General features: G+C 42.1%; 1 protein-coding gene across 10 annotated transcripts in view; it reads right to left on the reverse strand.

Annotated features, from left to right (window-relative positions):
• LOC101024293 (membrane-associated guanylate kinase, WW and PDZ domain-containing protein 2) overlaps nucleotides 1–19,511 on the reverse strand; it is a 1,445,327-nt gene that overhangs the window by 22,769 nt on the left and 1,403,047 nt on the right. For 8 of the 10 annotated variants that reach the window (XM_031665957.1, XM_031665955.1, XM_031665956.1 and 5 more), the window contains 2 exons: nucleotides 14,416–14,554; nucleotides 1,613–2,389 (listed from right to left, as the gene is read on the reverse strand). In XM_031665957.1, the coding sequence (XP_031521817.1) occupies nucleotides 2,265–2,389; nucleotides 14,416–14,554 (264 nt within the window). In that variant the 3' untranslated portion in view covers nucleotides 1,613–2,264. Of the gene's footprint in view, nucleotides 1–1,612; nucleotides 2,412–14,415; nucleotides 14,555–19,511 lie in introns of those variants that run through there. The other 2 variants (XM_031665958.1, XM_031665959.1) reach the window with 2 other exon arrangements.

A 19,511-nucleotide genomic window follows, 5' to 3' on the forward strand; every position in this document is an offset into this window, starting at 1 on the left:
TCTGTCACCCAGGCTGGAGTGCAGTGGCACAATCATAGCTTGTTGCAGCCTCAAACTCCTGGGCTCAAGAAATCCTCTTGCCTCAGTTTCCCAAGTAGCTGGGACTACAGCCACATGCTAGCACACCTGGCTAATTTTTAATTTTTTTTTACAGATAGGGTCTTGCTATGTTGCCCAGGTTGGTCTCAATCTCTTGGCCTCAAGCCATCCTCCTGCCTTGGCCTCCCAAAATGTTGGGATTACAGGTGTGAGCCACCGTGACCAGCCAGAAGGCTATTTTTTAAAGGGCTCCTCCTTCATTTTGGCCATCCCCCTTTCCCATTTAGTCTATGTTTTCTGAACACATCTCCCTGACTTTGCTTGAACCATTTCATGTGCTTGGAAACAAACAGCCTTATCTTTTTCCCACTCTGGTGAAAGCAATGCCCGGCTAAAATGTTACCACTTGGGTAGAATTTTCTACAATTCTGCTAAGCAGATTTAGTTTACTGCCCACTTTGGGTTCTTGTCACCCTTTGCTAATACTATTTATCTTGCCCCAGTACATAATTATCTCCCTGTCTTCCATCCTAGCTTATGAATGGACATGGCAGAGCCTTTCTTATTAATCTTTATATCCCTTGCAATGAGCAGCAGACCTTGGGTCACAGGTGGTGCTTGATAGATGCTTATGGAACTGAATTGAAACCACAAAGAGCCCTCGCTCTCTTTTTTTAAAGTTAATGACTCTAGTGAATTGACTCAGGCCTCCTCATCCCCATGGATTACAGACTAGTTAAAGTAAATTATATGGCAAGCATAGACCTTTCTTTTGTCAGAAACAGAAATCTATCCCTCCTAACCTATAGTCATTGGACTAGATTTCCCCAATAATTATTCCATGACTTTATCTCTTTTCTAGCACATTGCAACTTTCTCCTTTATGCCCTAGCTTAGCTACGTAGTTTTCCCCTGATCAACAAGTTACCTTTTGAGAGACATATTTTGGAAAATTAAACATTTCAAACTTGTTTTTGTAGACAGCTTCAAGGAATGACTGTGATGGTTGTGTGTGTGGCTGTGTGTGTGTGTGTGTGTGTGTATGTGTATCTACCTAAATTTATATCAGCATAAACCTTTTTGATAAGAAGATGTTTAGTAGTAAGCCAATTAAATAATTTACTTAATGAATAATGTTGTCTTTTATGTTAAATTCTAGCCAGACCTGGATGGTAATTAGCAGGGTCATTAATAATTGGAAAATATGTTTCAGAAAAAATTCAGAGAGCCAGTTTAAAAGAATTTGGTGGAGAGACGCTTAGCCATGGCTGTGACAGTGTGAATGGGATAGAATCAAACCAGAATTGAGAAGTGTGTCAGTTTGATTTATACTTATATGGCTAACTATGGAGACTAAGCATGAGTTCAGTTTCTGTTAAAAAGCCAAAGTGACGTATAAAATCCCAGTCCAATTAAATTGTGGTAGTAGCCACATGCCACCACAGAACGTGACAGTGAAATGTGGGCTGCTCTAGGGATGTATTTGAGGGGTAAAAAGTTGCTTGAACCATAGTTGCAAGGCTATCATCTACATTCCGATTTTTAAAAATATTACAGGTTACATTTTCTTTTCTTGAAATTTTTTACCAAGGCTAAAATGTAGCCAACACTTGAGAATATTCCTTTTGAAACAGTAGCGAACACTAACTCGATGTAAAGTTATGACTATTTAAAAAAATAGTCACAAATGGGCCCTTAACATTTTTTTTTTCTTTAAACTTGGTGCATCACTGAGTATGGAGGAAGGAAGGTGACAGGATCTTGTCCTGATTGGATAGCTGCCACAGAGCAGGCTGGGAAGTACCCATGATGCCAGGTGGAGTTTGGAGTTTCTAGGGCTAGGAGGTCTGGCAACTGTGGCTCTCTTTCTATCGGACACAAAAAGGATAGCTTAGGTTACAGCTGTCTATACTTTGGCTGAGAGGAAACAAATTCAGTGACTTGCACTGAATCCAAGGGAGGATGCTCTGAAACGTGTGGGGTGGAATGTGGCCAGTGCTGCTCTGCTGTTCTCTACCTGCTTCCTTCCTGCTGGGGTCATTCTAGGCTGGCCCCCGCAAGAATGCGGTACATCTCAAATTTTCATGGATCTGAAAATCCTATCCTTATCACTTACAAGGTCTCAGCTATACATATATTCCAGAACTCTAGAAATAATTAGACAAGCTACTATGAAAGAGAAAGCATTATACATCAGTTAAAAACATATGCAAAACCAAGGCTCATTAGAGAAAGATAATATTCATGCAGATTTTACAAACCGTGTCTTTAGGGTGGCCCAATAAGTAGAAATATGGGGACCCATGCTTGTCACTTTTCATGCACATGGAGAGACTGGAAGGTACCATTCCTAAAGGAAGGGGAGGAACAGCCTAGGACCAATCATTAGAATTAACAGAACCAGTAACAAAGATATATTATTACTGTTAGAATCAAGATTGCTTAGTATGTTTAGAGCAGTCGAATAAAAATTATCTAGGCAGTAAGAATAAAGACTTTAAGTAAAGCTAACCCTATCAAGCATGCAGCAAGTGAAATTAGTGAAAGACTGAGCTATATGTGTATTTCAAAAGTAGACTTTTCTCAAAATATTGAGGGCATCCTGAGGTGCTTTAATGGAGGCACAAATGTTAATAAAATTTGAAATGGTAATATGTAAATTCTTGTAGGCTTTTCTCATAATAATGAGATGTTTTAGTGATATCAACTGTCATTTGAGAATCAGTCACAGTAATCATTTCTAAAATTTAAAAGGATTATAAAAATAAATACATAGTGTCCCCATGTTTATATTTATATTTTCTCTAATAGTCTCATAAATTCATATAGTTCCCCTTACCACTAAAACTTTTCTTATTAAATTCAAAGTTCATGGTCGGGCATGGTGGCTCATGCCTATAATCCCAGCACTTTGGGAGGCTGAGGTGGGCAGAACGTTTGAGGGCAGGAGTTCAAGACCAGCCTGGCCAACATGGTGAAACCCCATCTCTGCTAAAAATATAAAAATTAGCTGGGCGTGGTGGTGTGCACCTGTAATCCCATCTACTTAAGAGGCTGAGGCAGGAGAATCACTTGAACCCCAGAGGCAGATGTTGCAGTAAGCCGAGATAGCACCACTGTACACCAGCCTGGGCATGAGAGTGAGACTCTGTCTTAAAAAAAAATCATAGTTGACTTGCTGGATATAATTGCTTTCTGGAAGAAAATAAAACTGAAAAAAAATGTAGCAGTGTCTTGCCTGTTCTGTTCCACTGTACTCACCTGCTGTGGGTTGTGCTTTGAAATCACCCTCTTTGTGGTTCTCTTGGTCTGAATCTAGCTCAGATCATGGACTCCAGTTCTTTATCTACACAAAGTACTAGAAATTCTGGAATATCTAGATAGTAATTTCCAAGAGACAGGCCCCTAGAAGAGGCAACAACTGCTCCTGCACTGCCTGTGTTCGCTCAGCTCTGCTCAGGGTGAGATAAGGGGGATGTGCTCATTGTGAGGTTAATGTGATCAGAAGAACTTAATCCATGCAGCTTGGATGTTTTGAGGCCTGATTTCCTCTTTGCCAGCAACACTGATTCTCCCCGTGTACGTGCCCAACTTGCTCCACACGTGGCGCTATGTATACACGGCTTCAATGTGCAGAATGGAATTGCACTCCACATCAATTTCGGGTTTTGCCACAGGGGGTATTTTTCATAGCATGGTGTGTTTGAGGAAAGGGAGAGTACAGGCGGAGCCCTAATACCTCGAGGTTAAATGGAAAGTAGAACCTCTGGGTGGTAAGAAAGCACATGCTTAACAATAAATGTCAGAAGTAGAAATTAAATTTCAGGATTTATTAATTGAGTTTACCACTTAGCCCTGCCAAGATGCAAGTAATTTTGTGTGAAAATGATCAAGCTGTTTCAGTGTCACACAGCGAAGGCTCTCATTTGGTTTTAAACGTGGCCTTTACTGGGCTTGGAAGATACACATGCTAGGAGACCTCATGCCCAGAAGGTCAAATAAAAGGGCCCAGAGCATAGTGGAAATAAATTGCTGTGAAGGCTGGAGTAGAAACTACAGTGAAATGTGAGAAACAGAGAGTTGCATACTGTGCTAGGCATATTAATGCACACATTATGAGTGTATGTGTCCAATCCTAAAACCCAGGATCCCAATAAGGCCAGGGTCACTGTTGAAGAGTTCATGCTGAACAGACCAGAGACCTTGCTACAGAACTGTAAAAGCAGATTATTTTGAAAGCAAATGTTGAGCCACTTTATAGTTAACAGCTATTTAGTCTGGGCTAAATGTGTGTTTGTTGTTCTATTAAAAAATCTTGAATCCAAACAGCACATTGATGAATGTGTGATTCTTAAGTTTAGAGATTCTGTTGTGGAGAATACAATTCAAGCCTGCAGTAAGGCATTATATGATTTTATCTGTGATCCTGATGGAAGGTTTATAGTTAAATATCGGGAGTTCTTATCAGAACAGGACATTGGGGCAATCCTAACTTTGAGCAAGGCTGTAGACAGTTTGTGAATAACAAAAATCTGGACTTGTGGTAAAAAATACAGAGACAATAAGAAGGTTGTTGGTTGCCAGGGGTGAGTGTGGAGGGAATGGATGAACAGATGGAGCACAGAGGGTTTTTAGGGCAGTGCCACTACTCTGTATGATACTACAATGGTGGACATATGTCATTAGACATTTGTCTGCACCCACAGAATGTACAACAGTGGTCTCCAACATTTTTGGCACCAGGGACTAGTTTTGTGGAAGACAATTTTTCCACAGACCAGGTAGGGTAAGGAGGATGGCTTCAGGATGAAACTGTTCCACCTCAGATCATCAGGCATTAGATTTGCACAAGGAACAGGCAACCTAGATCCCTTGCATGTGCCATTCACAGTAGGGTTTGTGCCCCTATGAGAATCTAATGCTGCCACTGATCTGACAGGAGGTGGAGCTCAGGCAGTAAAGCTCGATCGCCCACTGCTTACCTACAGCTGTGTGGCCTGGTTCCTAACAGACCACGGACCAGTCAGGATCTGCAGCCCAGGGTACAACACTAAGACCCAACCCTAGTGTCAACTGTGGACTCTGAGTGATAACAATGTGTCAATGTAGGTCCGTCAGTTGTAACAAACGCACACGGCGGTGGGGGTGCTGATCATGGCAGTGGCTATGCATGAATGGGGGCAGGGAGTGTATGGGAAATCTCTGTGCCTTTCTCTCAAATTTGCTGTGAACCCAAAACTACCTTAAAAAATCAAGTCTTAAAGAAAACTGGCCTTACGGACTCACTGTTTCTTCCACTGGAAATGAGGGGTTTAGAGTACTTTAGGTAAAAAAATTAAAGCTCGAGTTATTTGACTAGGGGAAACCAGGACAGGGCAGTAGCCACGGGCCTGGCTGAAGTGATGGTTTGGAGACTGGACGCTTGCTGGTTATGGCAGTTGGTTGGACCTACCCTGGAATTTGTCTTAAGATACTAGACTGTACTTTGAGCAGCCGGGCTTTGTTGTTAAACTTCTTAAGACCAACACCTTTTCTGTAATGTCTCTATTTCAAGACAAGAGAAAATTAGACTGGAGAAAACAGCTTTGGTATGCAGCACCAACTTTGAAACGGGTCCAGCTGAGAGGTTCGAAGGCTTTTCTGGAATCAACATTCTCATGTTGTGAACCACAGGGCCAGACTCTCTGTGATGAGGAGAGCTCAGATTGTCAAAAAGGCGTGATATGGAAAATGGGAGGACAATGGGAGGACAACCTAGTTTCCTTTCTCTGAGTTGCAAGGGCTGACAAGTCAGAATGGAGAGCAATTCAGATGTGAGGGGCAAAGGCTGAAGGGGTGGGGCACACTCAAATAGCGGGAAGCCATGAACAGAAAGAGGGCAACAAGTAGAAACTTCGGCAGGCCTGGCCTTTACAATGGAACTAGAGCAGATACGTCTTGCAATCCCCAGGGTATGATATTCCATGAATTCCCTGGAATGGCATTAATATTGAAAAAACCTAGAGTCCTGGACTGAACTGACTCAGTCAGAATCTCCAGAGGATCTGTGGAGAGCAAGAGGGAATGCAGCATCTGTGTATTTAAAAGGCTGAATCATTTCTCTAAGACTCTGTGTGTGTGTGTGTGTGTGTGTGTGTGTGTGTGTGTGAGAGAGAGAGAGAGAGAGAGAGAGAGAGAAAGAGAGATTGAAAGAGAGAGGAAGACAGAGAGAGGAGAGAGAGGAAGACAGAGAGAGAGAGAGAGAGAGAGAGGCTTCTGATTCCTCTTAAAGAAGTGTTAATTTTTCTCCTCTTCTGCATCTTAGGATTTTCTTAGTTTCCATATTTGATCTTGTCCCTTCATCCTCAATCTCAGCTCCTCACCCCACAATCCCCTGTAGTGTAAGAAACATTTTCTTAAATTGGTGACTTCTTTAAGGTCTGCTCCAAAGTTCTTACAGTATTCAGCAATGTTTCCACTAAGACAGCTGCCTTTTCTCCTGGACTCTTAGGGAAAGCAGCCCTCTTGTGGGAGAGCTCAGCTTCGTGTTGGGGCAAGGAAGGGAATGTTCCTATTAGATCCTAAAATATGACTCTCCATGATGGGTTACTAGAGGAGCTGGTACCTTTAGGTTTTCCAGGATCTATCTGGGTGTGTTTCTTGATGGAGTTTGGGAAAGATACCTCTTTATTCACTCATCTCCTCCACAACTTAAGTGTTTGGGAATTGAGGAAGCCTGCACCTTAAGAGCTAAACAGGTTCTTCTTGGTAGATTTCTTGGTCACTACATACATATATGTACTTTTTTTTTAGATGGAGTCTTGCTCTGTTGCCCAGGCTGGAGTGCAATGGCATGATCTTGGCTCACTGAAACCTCCGCCTCTCGGGTTCAAGCCAATTCTCCTGCCTCAGCCTCCTGAGTAGCTAGGATTACAGGCACATGCCACCACACCTGGCTGATTTCAGGCACATGCTACCACACCCAGCTGATTTTTGTATTTTTAGTAGAGATGGGGCTTCACCATGTTGGACAGGCTGGTTTTGAACTCCTGACCTCAGGTGATCCACCCACCTCGGCCTCCCAAAGTGCTGGAATTACAGGCGTGAGCCACTGCACCCGGTCTGGTCTAATATATTTTTATCAGTCTTAAATACCTAATAAATTAGGACTTGCAGGTTGTGGGCAGGGCACAGTATATCCTTAAAAAGAAAACTGCAGGTTGCAAATCATGTAAGAGTATGTAAAAAAGAAGGAATATCATTATAGGCCATGATTTTCAATAAGACAATGGGAAGAAATGTGATTTCATCCTCATCCTAAAATCACTTAGAATAACAAATGAGGTTTGCACTGAGCAGTGGGGAAAAAGAATTCAGTGTTGTGTTCTTTAAGAAAACCCCTGGCCAGGCCCAGTGGCTCATGCCTGTAATCCCAGCACTCTGGGAGGCCAAGGAGGGTGGATCACCCGAGGTCAGGAGTTTGAGACCATCCTGGCCAACATGTGAAACCCGGTCTCTAATAAAAATACAAAATATTAGCTGGGCATGGTCGTACATGCCTGTAGTCCAAGCTACTCAGAAGGCTGAGGCAGGAGGATCACTTGAACCTGGGAGGTGGAGTTTGCAGTGAGCTGAGATCACGCCATTGCACTCCAGCCTGGACTACAGAGCCAGACCCTGTCCCCACTGCCAAAAAAAAAAAAAAAGAAAGAAAGCCCCCGTCTCTGGCTCCATGAAATAGGAACTTATTTATTGCAGGTTTTATGGTTAGTGGATTTCCTGGGGTTGCCTAAATGCTGCAGAGAGCATCCTGAACCTTTCAGCTAGGAAGAACCCTGTTCTCTGTATGATATAACCCAGGGTTCTGCCAGACATTCTGTCCCCTTCCCTAGGTGCTTTATCATTTTCTATTATGTGGTGGAAGGTGTTCTTGAGTGATTTGTGGAACCTCTCATGGAAAAGGAAGATATGCTCAACCATGAATGTCAGAAGCTGAAATTAAATTTCAGAATTTATTATTGCAGCAAGCCACCTTTTGCCCTATTAAAAATGCAGGTGAATTAGTGCCAAGGCTATGGAGCCACTTAAAGCTTCCATCAACGTGGTCTCTGAAGAAGAAGTTAGGGCAATGGTGACCCTCCTTTGTCTTTTATTGAGAGGGCACATCAGCACACCAAGGCAGACCCAGGATGTGAGGTAACACGTCCAGGCTCCCAGAAGTGGCTGACAGCCGCAGGAGGTGAAGAGTGAATTGGATAGATGAAGTTTTGGCTCATTAAATTAGAATTTAGAATAATTCAGACAAGGTCTCAGTAGAGATTTACCCACACTCAGCAAGTTCTTTCTTCAGAAAAGTCCTAATTATTAGCCCAAATATTACAAAGGAAATTCTTAACAAACTGAAGAAGCCAAGTGCTGTTCAAGGATTCTTAACACTCTAGAAGTACTTGTTAAATTCTACAAATTATTAATAAAACCCATTTAAATGTTTTCATGAGAGCAGATCCTTTGAGACCTTTTTACGAGTCACTACTCTGCTAAAAACACATTTCTTCACTATTAGTGTCATTATTAGTGTCAGCTCATGGAGGACCAGGACTATATTTTACCTTCAGTGCCTGCAAAGCATCCTGCACATAGTAGGTGTTCAGTAAATCTGGTTTAGTTGAGGAAATATTAATTATATCAACTAATAATATTAATCACAGGATTTGTTCCATATAGAGTACTTGGTAGGAATATATTGTCTGGAGTTTATTTTTGTATTATTAGAGGGAAGAAAGGATGTGCTCAGCAGATAATAGCAAAAAAGATTATAACGGTGTACTTATACTTATAGTGTTTACTTGGCAATATGTTTTCTTTCTTTTGAGATGGGGTCTTGCTCTGTTGCCCAGGCTCATGTGCAGTGGCATGGTCATGGCTCATTGCATTCTCAACTTCCTATGCATAAGTGATTCTCCTGAGTAGCTGGGACCACAGGTGTATGCTACTATGCTTGGCTAATTTATTTATTTATTTTTGTAGAGACAAGGTCTCCCTATGTTGCTTATTCTGGTCTTGAACTCCTGGGCTCAAGCAGTCCTCCTGCCTTGGCCTCCCAAAGTGTTAGGATTAGAGGCGTGAGCCACTGCGCCTGGCTGGCAATATATATTCTTAAAGAAGAATAAACAAATGACCCTTACTTATTGCTATCTACATAGAGGCCAGTACTGCTTCACCTGCTGCTCTAATATAATTATTGAAAGTCATTTTAACTTACTGATTAAAGGAAGACTTTTAACTAACCAACTGTTTGGTCCATTCATGTCTTTAGCTATAGTCACTAGCTCAGATCGATCTTTTTCTCCAATTAGTGCAGTTTTATTATACTTACAAAATGTAAACAATTTCATTTACCAAGTGCTTGTAGTCAAGCCAATACCTGTTATATTAAAGATATGATTAACTTTGAAAATGAAAGCATAGGCAGAAGTATAATTCACTGATTGGCTGTTTCTTCCCCTTTGTGTGGGTATGTGGCATTAGTTGTTGCTGGGCCATTTTCATTGTGAGATTTCTGCTTCATCCTTTTTAACCCTGCCTGGCCTCCTAAGGCCACTGAGACTCCCACTTAAATTGGACTCTCTTCAGTGTTCTATTCATAAAGCCCTGCCGGGTGGCTTTTTAAGAGAATAAACAGGCCAGAGTACCAACCCAGAGTAAAAAGCATGTTTCTATTATGTTTTGCTTTATTCTGATTAACTTTGAACAGCAGACATCAACAAGGGAAAGGCTCCACTTTGGTCTGAACTGCTTATGTTGGGAATTTTTTCATCCAGTGGCACCTCTATTTACCTTGGCCCTGACTCTATGGCTCAGTTGATAAATCAAGTGTATGTTCGTGTTGTACTCTTTGAATGCTAATGAAGGACGCCTGCATTTCAAGGCAGGCAGCTAATCTGTATAATTTATTCCTGTGCAGTTTTACAACCGTGATGCATACTTCCTTTTCTCTTAACCTTTGTGGATTTCATTTGAATAGCAATAACCAGGGTGAAGGAGGGCACTGCTTTTGATGCATCATCTTTTGATTCTCTTCTCAGTATGGCATTGAGATGTGTATCAGGGGAGGGGAACTCATGCTTCTCACTGAGTTTACAATCAACAAATTCTTATCCTGAGGACTGGAGTGGAGCTGAAGTATCTATCTCCTGAACTTGTCTTTCAAGGACTTAACTAGGAAAGCAACTCCTCCTTCAAAGCCCTTATCATTTTCCGACTCCCCTTGCAGCTGCTCGACAGCCTCTGTGTGCAGTCACTACTTTTGGGGTGGCGTTTGCTGATTTCTGCCTCTGAACTGGCTGAGGTGTCACCTGACAGTTAGTCTTTGGGTAATTAGAGATGACATATTTGCAGCATGTTTGTTCCCTCCCCCAGCTCACTTGGAGTCATGCTGATTTTGTTTAGTCAATGCTCTGACAGATCGCCTTTGGTATTTTTCCAATGGTACCTAGGCTTATCTCTCGGTCACAGATCACCTTAAGAACTCAGAGTGAGAGATTTTATTTCTCTTGACAGAAATCAGCCTTTTTTTTGACATGTCCAGAAGTCTGGATAAGGGTCTTGCTTCAAAGCCGTCCTGAATTTTGAATCATAGGGGTATCAACAGGAGGGTTGGATGAAATCCTTCCAACCAAGAAGGATTTCTTAAACCAAGAATGGTTTAAGAAAAATCAGTTTTCCCATGATTAGGGTGTATTAGGAAAAAGTAGGATTATAATCTTGGCTATATCTACTGGTAAACTCAAATATTGAATTTTCCTTTTCCATAAGAACTTTCTTTTGTTGTTATTGTTGCTATTATTTTGCTGTTACCCAGTTCTGCTACTTAAGAATTTATTAAGATATACTCTAGTTTATCTTAGACAAAAATAATTCCTTTATTACATGAAAGCATCAAGGTGGTGAAAGAAGACAAGAAATTCTGTTTCATGATATAGTATATTTGATGCTGGAGGAATTATGGCATTCCTAGCAGTGGGCACTCCTTGGATGTAGCAGTCACTTGTATAGTGTGACTTTCATAGATGTGGCCACTTCTCTGGCTTGCTTCTGGTGCAGAAAAGGTTGACAGAGCAGGAAAGGCCAGCTTTCAAGGTTGGCCATTGGCTGATGCCTGGAAATGTGACTGTTAAATCATCCTCTAAGCTAATGTAAACCTTTTGCTAAATTATAAGAGTGTCTCGCTGTATCTAAACTGTTTGTACAATCAGTGTGGTTTGTGCTGAGCCTGCTTTGCTTCTGGGAGTCTGGAAGTGTGGTATGTGCTAGGCAGAGGGTCCCTGCATCACCAGCCCTAGTGGAAACCTCGGGCACTGCGTCTGCAGGGAATTTTCCTGAGCAGCAATGTCACACATACGTTGCTGCATTTTTGTTGCTGGGTGGAAAGAGTGTTCTGGGTGACACCTCGTGTGAGAGAGAGAACGTAAGGAAGCCTGCATGTGGATTCCTCCAGACCCCGCCTATGTCTTTTCCCTTGTGAGCCCAATGTGTATTTTCACTATATTGCTGTAATAAATCTTAGCTGTGAGCACAGTTACATTCTGTGCCCCAGGAGGCCTCCTAGAAAATCTCTAAATGTGAAAGTGGTCTTGGGGACTCCTGGGTCCCATCTCCCCACTCATCAGTCACTGTGAAATTCCAGAAACAATATTTGATGACATTATCCTCAAAGATGCTATGATCCTTAATCTTGGTTTCTTATGCATAACCACGCACCTTTCAGCTTAGATTTTCCCAGAGAACTAATGTTTATCTCGTTTGACTATTGTTTTACTTCCTTTAAGGAGATTGCCCTGTGCTATTATGTTCTTTCTTTTGTGACATCATCTCTAAAATTTTTTACAGTCAAAATCCATCTCAATTTAATATCAAAAGTAGCGGACAACTGCTGATATTACTAGCAAGTATGATTTAATGTTACACTTTAGAGGAATATATTTAGAAGAAGTTCTGCAATACTGCTACAGTTAACAATGTTGATGACTGGCCACTCAAAAGTTTGCCCAGGCTGGGTGTGCTGGCTCACGCCTGTAACCCCAGCACTTTGGAAGGCTGAGATGGGCGGATCGTTTTGAGAAGTTCAAGACCAGCCTGGGCAACATGGTGAAACCCCATCTCTACAAAAATACAAAAAAATTAGCTGGGCATTGGTGGCTTGCACCTGTAGTCCCAGCTACTCGGGAGGCTGTGGCTGAAAAATCGCTTGAGCCTGGTTAGTGGAGGTTGCAGTGAGTTGAGATCACACCACTCTGGTTCATTTGAGAATTTCACTGTAATCATATATTTTTGGGTGATGTTAAGAATTAATGAAATAATGTTGACATGATCTTGAATTTTTGTCTTGTTCAAAAACATGTTTTTATTTTTTCCTCATGATAGTCTGAGGTAGCTTCACATTTGTTCACTACCGTTTGAGTTATGCCGTAGGTTGATCAGTAGTATGTTCTACTTGCTCACTACAGACAAGCAGCTGATGTGTGGATGCTGAGAAAGTGTGGACCAATAGTGATTCTACAGAAAAATGAAAAGCTCAGGATAGTCATGCTGGTTGGATTAACTTTTTAAAGATAAACTTGTTAGAACAATATTAACTCTATGAAAATGTCTGGGTAGAGATAATATTCAGGTCTCACCATGGAGTGAAGCATACCATTAAAGGTGGTATGTTTTAGAAGTGATAGAATTTCACAGGTCACTTTGATATTACTGAGTCAGTCAGTGCTCTACAGTGCAAAAGTTATTCTATTCCAAGAGTTCAGATTCTTCACAAAGGGATTAATGCTGGTACATTTTAGCAGTATCATGCCTGTGCTTATTGATTTTATATATATATATATATATATATTTAAAATATTTTATTAGATTCAAGCATTAAGGGTAGGAATCTGGGATGAAACGTTTCCTTGGGCCTAGAGCCAGCCCTACAGAAGCTTCTGAATGCTTTTTGACTTACTGTGAAGGCTTGCTAGCTCTCTTTGTAGGCTTGGAGGGGTGCACAAGATGCTGGAAATATAATGCATTTAAGGCCTTTGAGTTTAGATATTTCAGTTGAACTCAGGATATAGATCTGCCCTGCTAAGTAAGGAGATATTAGTCAGTTATTTAGACAATGTATGCAAAAAGAATAATCTGAAACGAAAAAGTACTCTTTAGAAATCTTTTTTTTTTTTTTTTCGTGAGACGTTTCGCTCTTGTTGCCCAGGCTGGAGTGCAATGCTGTGGTCTCAGCTCACCGCAACCTCTGCCTCCTGGGTTCAAGCAATTCTTCTGCCTCAGCCTCCCGAGGAGCTGGGATTATAGGCATGTGCCACCACGCTCGGCTCATTTTGTCTTTTTAGTAGAGACGGGGTTTCTCCATGTTGGTCAGGCTGGTCTCAAACTCCCAACCTCAGTTGATCCACCCGCCTCGGCCTCCCAAAGTGCTGGAATTACAGGCATGAGCCACTGCACCCAGCCTAGAAGTCTGTTTTTTTTGGGTAGGGGATAGAAGGATGAAAGAGAGTCAATTTATCTCAATCAACTTAGAGCTCATTATTCAGGTCAGCAGTTAGATCTTGTTTTCCTAATCTGAACAGGTATTATCTGCACTAGTCTGATGTGTCTGTATGCATTTCTGTTTCTGTCTGTCACTCACTGAGATTATCTTTAAAGACCACCTCAGGTTTCGGTGCTTTTCATGTAATGACCACTCAGCTATTTTGGACACACTAGAGCTATGCTGTCAGTAGTGTCTATAATGGGCTGCTGGGAAACAACAACTTTAAAGATGTTTGAAGACAAATCTGTGAATCAAAACATGCTTTAAAGCCTTCCTCAAAAGCATACAGAAACACAACACAGGAGTGAATTTTCAGAATAATTCCTAAATGCCAAGGAAATGCAACCATTGCGTGAACTGAAGTTTACATTTTAAATTTCACACCCTGACGATATGCTGCTGGTCCCTGCCCCAGTTACAAATCCTTTGAGATAGTCTGATGCACAAACAGTGTTAGGAAATAATTGATAAATTACTGTGTACTCAAATGAACAGCAGACCATCAGTCAAATTGTAAAAGTTCTAATATTTAAGGGGTGCTAACTCTCCTTGCACACTCAGAGATGCCCTGGAAGGTCCTACATTTCATATTTTAAACATTCCTTAATGGAGGGAGCAAAAGAAAGAGTTCACACACATTTATGTCCTGGGCATAAACATACGTGTGTGTGTGTGTGTGTGTGTGTGTATACCTATTGATAGCTAAATATATATTTATGTAGAAATAGAGAGCTGATGTCGTTTTATAAATAAGCATAAGCATTTATGGTTCACAGAAGGAAGAGCAAAAGAATGAATTAAAACGTGGAACGCACCATATTCTGGGACCTGTCCCGTGCCTCTCTTGAGCAGCAGCCTCACTCGTCTTCCTCCAGATTTGATGAGTTCTATTGCTCTGGCATGTGTCATGTCCCTTGTGCTTTCCCCATTGATTTCAATGATTTGATCTCCTACCTGTCGATTGAAGAAAAATTAAGTCAGTCAAAGATAGTTTTACTCAAGTTGCATTGTCAACAGATTAAAAAAAAAAAGCCAGTCTAGATGACCTGAGAGCATCCAAATAATTTGGTGGCAGCCTGCTGCTTCTTGGAAGAGGCTAATCCCTGGCTGCATCCTGAATCTGACCACCAAACTTTATTTACCTTTGCAGAAATGAAAATATCAGACCACAAAGGTTGCAGCCATATGTTACTTCTACTGTTACTTGTTACTTATTATGGCAGAGACTGTAAACTAGTTAGCATTGTTTTAAAAATTAGGGCATATGTCTGATACTAAAATTCACAATACCTTGGCACCTTCGCTTTGAATCAAGAAATAAACATTTTAAGGCCTTTTCTTTTTCTTTATTTATTTTTTTTTTGAGACGGAGTCTCACTCTGTCCCCTAGGCTGGAGTGCAGTGGCACCATCTCGGTTCACTGCAAGCTCCGCCTCCCGGGTTCACGCCATTCTCCTGCCTCAGCCCGAGTAGCTGGGACTACAGGCTCCCGCCACCATGCCTGGCTAATGTTTTGTATTTTTAGTAGAGACGGGGTTTCACCGTGTTAGCCAGGATGGTCTCGATCTCCTGACCTCGTGATCCGCCTGCCTCGGCCTCCCACAGTGCTGGGATTACAGGCTTGAGCCACCGCACCTGGCCAAGTCCTTTTCATTGAATCTATTGCCAACTTTTGACTTAGTGCAGCATCCAATTCAGCATGTTGGATAAACTGATTGGTTTTTGTGCTTCTCTGAGAAATTTTTGTATGTATCATTTAAATTTCCCTGGGTGCTGTTGTGATATTTGCCTTCTTTGTAAACAGTGGTTGGCTGATATTCACATTTGATCTTGAGTTTTCTATCACAGCCCCTTGAATTAAAAATGAGATTCTCCATACTCTCCACATGACTAATGCCCTGGCTAAATCTTTGCCATGCTCACACTTAATTGCCAGAAGCTGTCTGGTTAAATACCAGTTCCTCCTGAATTGGGTTTCATAAGCAGTTCCCTTTTGGCCTGAGTTCCATAAGCAATTCCCTTTTGGCATTTGTGAATAGATAGTTGAAATAAGGGAGGTTCAACCATGAGCACATCATGTAACTCCCACAGTACCATTACTGTCAGGAACCCTAGAATTAAAAAATGTCTCATCTCAGTGCAAGTAACATAAGACAAATTAACCAGCAAAAGCGCAATGAGTGGCTTTGCAAAAATGCTATTTTAGTTATGTACCTTAAAGCAGATCTCAGTCTAAACTCTGTAATGCAAACAGAACTGTAGAAAAACTCTCTATAGCTAATCATTATCAGTGTGGATGCTGCAGGCTGGCTGAGAATAGGAACACAAATTTTCCATCACAATGGCAGGAGAGCATAAAAACAAGACCCCCAAAGTCGGGGGGAAGAACATGTTTGTTGTAGCAAGGAAATGACATCTCTACCTAAGGATGATTCTGTAAGGGGTAAGGAGGATTCCAATGTCAGAAGGTAAAGACCTCCTTTTGTATACTCAGCTGCCTTTGAAAGTATGGATTTGGGGCAGTGGATGAGGTTTACCTCACTGGCATGACTTCCACATTCCACAGAAAAACCAACAAGACAGAACTAACAACTGTTTTAGGGCTAGTAGCTTTCTTCAAGTTTCCTTAATTGTCTCCTTTCCTCTGAGGCAACAGGCATAACTTGAAGTTGAATAGTTTGCCATGTATCTAAGCCAGAGGCAGAAATGGGACCAATTATCCCTCCCCAAGTAGCCGTCTCCCACAACAGAAACCTCATGGCACAGAATTAAATTGAAAAAGTAAAACAGCAGTTCCGATGAAGCTACATATAGAAAAAGTGTTCCTTCCTGGCTAGACTCTCTTCTGAGCTTCAGACTCACATGTCCAGTTGATCACTAAACATCTTCACCTCGTTGTCTGTCCAACAGGCAACTCCAAGTCAACAGCAGTAGAAGCAGAAGACAGGGCTAACTACCTTTCTCCCAAAGTGGTTCTTCCTCTCAATTCCCAATCCTGGTGAATGGCAACACCATTCACCTAAGCAGAAAGCTGGAGGTCGCGCTACACTCCTTGTTTTCTCAACTTCTCCGCATCTGTCCCTGTCCTCATATGTATCCCATTGCTCACAAGTTCAATTCAGGCCTTTATGTGGTTATTCCAGTATTCCCCTGTCACTCTCCCACCAACCTCTTTTCATTGTCACTAGAGTCATCCTTCTAAGGAAAAGCTTGCCAAATGTGTCCTGCTGACTAAGGCATTCAGGCCCATACACATACTGCTGTTCTTTTTTCTCCTCCTCCCCACAGGCCTGGTGATTTCTTGTCCTTTCTGAAGGTCCTAAGAATCTTCTGCTATGGGTGCCTTCCTCGACTCTATGCTCTTCACAAGCAGAGATGTTCACTCTCTCTGTTCAGTAGTAATGGCACCCCACTCTATTTATTATGCCTCATTACAGATTCATGAGTCTCTGTCTTCCCTCCTAGGTTGTGAGTGTCTTCATTCAGTAAATAATTTCTGAGCACCTACTATGTACCAGACAGTCAACTGGGGATATAGAGATAAATGGTATCATTTCTTTGTACAATAAGTTCTCAGTCTATTTGGAAAGAAAATGGCTAAATAAGGCCATTACTACTCAATGTATCTTTGCTATAACAGAGGCATTCACAAAGTACTAAGGGAACAGAAAGAAGGGACATCTAACCTAGAGTGTGGGAGTGGTGGGTAGTCAGGGAGAGCTGCCAGGAGGTGGTGACATCTCAACTGAGTTTTGAAGTACCAGTAGGAGTTCCCCAGGTGAAGAGGAAAGCATTCTAGGCAGAGAGAGTAGCATAAGTAAAAGCTACAGAGTTTGAGGGAATGGTATACTTGGGAAACTGTCAGTAGTTTATTATGCTGTTCAGGAGTTTAGGTTTTACTTTGAAGGCAATGGCAAGGCACTAAAAAGTTAAGCATGGGGTAACCTGACCAGGGAAATAGAGTGGGGTTTAGAAATCTCCCTGCGACCTCAGTGTGGAAAGCAGAAAAAGAGAAAGGTGGAAGACTGAGGAAGGGAGCTTCCTGCAACTGAGTTGCAGCGTTGTCACATGGTCTATCCAAGTGAGACATTAGGAGGCTGTGGGGAAGGAGACGATGAGGACAATGACACAGAGTCTGGGTCTCCTTTAACTGTGTGTCTGGATGAGGTGCACTGCATATATTGGTGAGTGAGTGAAGTACTTCCACATGGCTTATCTTGAAACCATGGGAGAGGGAGGTATAAACCTTCTTGAACCCCAAATCGAATTTTGACAGCCACTGCCGCCTTGCAGTTACTTGTGTCCTGAGACTGATATTTTAACCAAAAACCATGTGGAGGGCAAAAGAGATCTTGTGTTGTGATAGAAATAGCCCCATCTTTTGACTCCGGTCCCATACTTGAGTTTAGCAAGACTTAGAAAATTTGAAGTTTTCATTCACGTATGTGTTTATTTTCCCTCTTCCCTACAGGGAGCTTGTGAGACTTAAAGGAGAAGGCATTAGCGTGGAGGAGAGAAGGGGTGGTTTGAAAACTACATGGGAGGTGGAGAAGCAGAGGGGTTTAGGGGCTGCGCAAGGGGTGAGCTGAAGTTGTGGGGGCCTCAGGGATGAGTCTCTGGGAAGTCAGGGACATTATTTTTATTGGGTTCCCAGGAGCCTGAGCTGACCTCTTCACCTGGCAGATTTCCATAATTTCGGCTTTCCATGTAGGGTCCCCTTAGAGGGAGATGCTCTGATACCTGCTGAATCTCTCCTACACCCTTTCCCCATTCCAGGGTATCAGTGTCATTGGGTGGTGGGGGTTGTGTCTGCTGATTTTCTGCCTCATTTTGGAGCAACGGAAGTTTGGGAATAGTTCAAGATCTTACTAAATCAAGGAAAAAAACGTTTCTAGGGGCTGGTGGTGGTTAGGTAATGGAATGAAAATGCTGCTGCCAACATAGACTCTGACTGTTGCAAAGCACTCTGGGCGTTATTTTAAAAGCGGGCCAACTCACAGGGACCTAGTTTCAGTGGCAACAGACTCAGTCCAGACCTGGCCTCAAGACTCCCATCTCTCTTTGGAACAGTATGACCTGTGAAAGGGTTGAATTTTCATTTTTATTCCAATATCAGTATTCTGTATAATAATTTTCACTGGAACTCCCTAAATAAATTTGGGATGTGATCTCTTTCATTGTCATCTGAATATATAAGAAGATCGACTTACGGGGTGGGGGGACAGCGGGAGGTGGGGCAAGAGATTCTCTTGTTACTTTCCTACTTTCCGACCTCATCTAATTTCAGTGCAGTGGCCAGTGTGTGACCAAAGAGTGTCACTTTTCTCTATCACAATCGGGAGAATTAATTTTGTAAAACCAATAGAAAATTCGCAGCCCTTTTAGAAATGAAGAAAAAGACCAACTGTGACTCTGATGTAGTCTCTTTCTGTACTCTCTGCCACAGAGCTATCTTCAACTGAGCTATGTTACTAAAATGAAACTTCTAAGATCTCCACTCATTCTTAGAGTATTTTTAAAATATCGAGTTCCAGTTGAGAGGGAGAGGGAGAGAGAAAGAGAGAGAGAGACAGACAGACCAAGATACCAAAACCAGATAAAGGTAATTCAGGAGTCTCTGTGTGCACTGCATTATGTGGATCAAGGAATTGCCAAATTTAGGAAACTGACCAAACAACTTAAGAGGAATTCTAAGAACTCATTTTTTTTTTCCTATGGAAGAGATACTTTTTTTTTGAGACGGAGTCTCGCTGTGTCGCCCAGGGTGGAGTGCAGTGGCCGGATCTCAGCTCACTGCAAGCTCCGCCTCCCGGGTTTTTACGCCATTCTCCTGCCTCAGCCTCCCGAGTAGCCGGGACTACAGGCGCCCGCCACCTCGCCCGGCTAGTTTTTTGTATTTTTTAGTAGAGAC

Source organism: Papio anubis, chromosome 4 (genome assembly GCF_008728515.1).
Source record: "Papio anubis isolate 15944 chromosome 4, Panubis1.0, whole genome shotgun sequence".
NCBI classification, from domain to species: domain Eukaryota; kingdom Metazoa; phylum Chordata; class Mammalia; order Primates; family Cercopithecidae; genus Papio; species Papio anubis.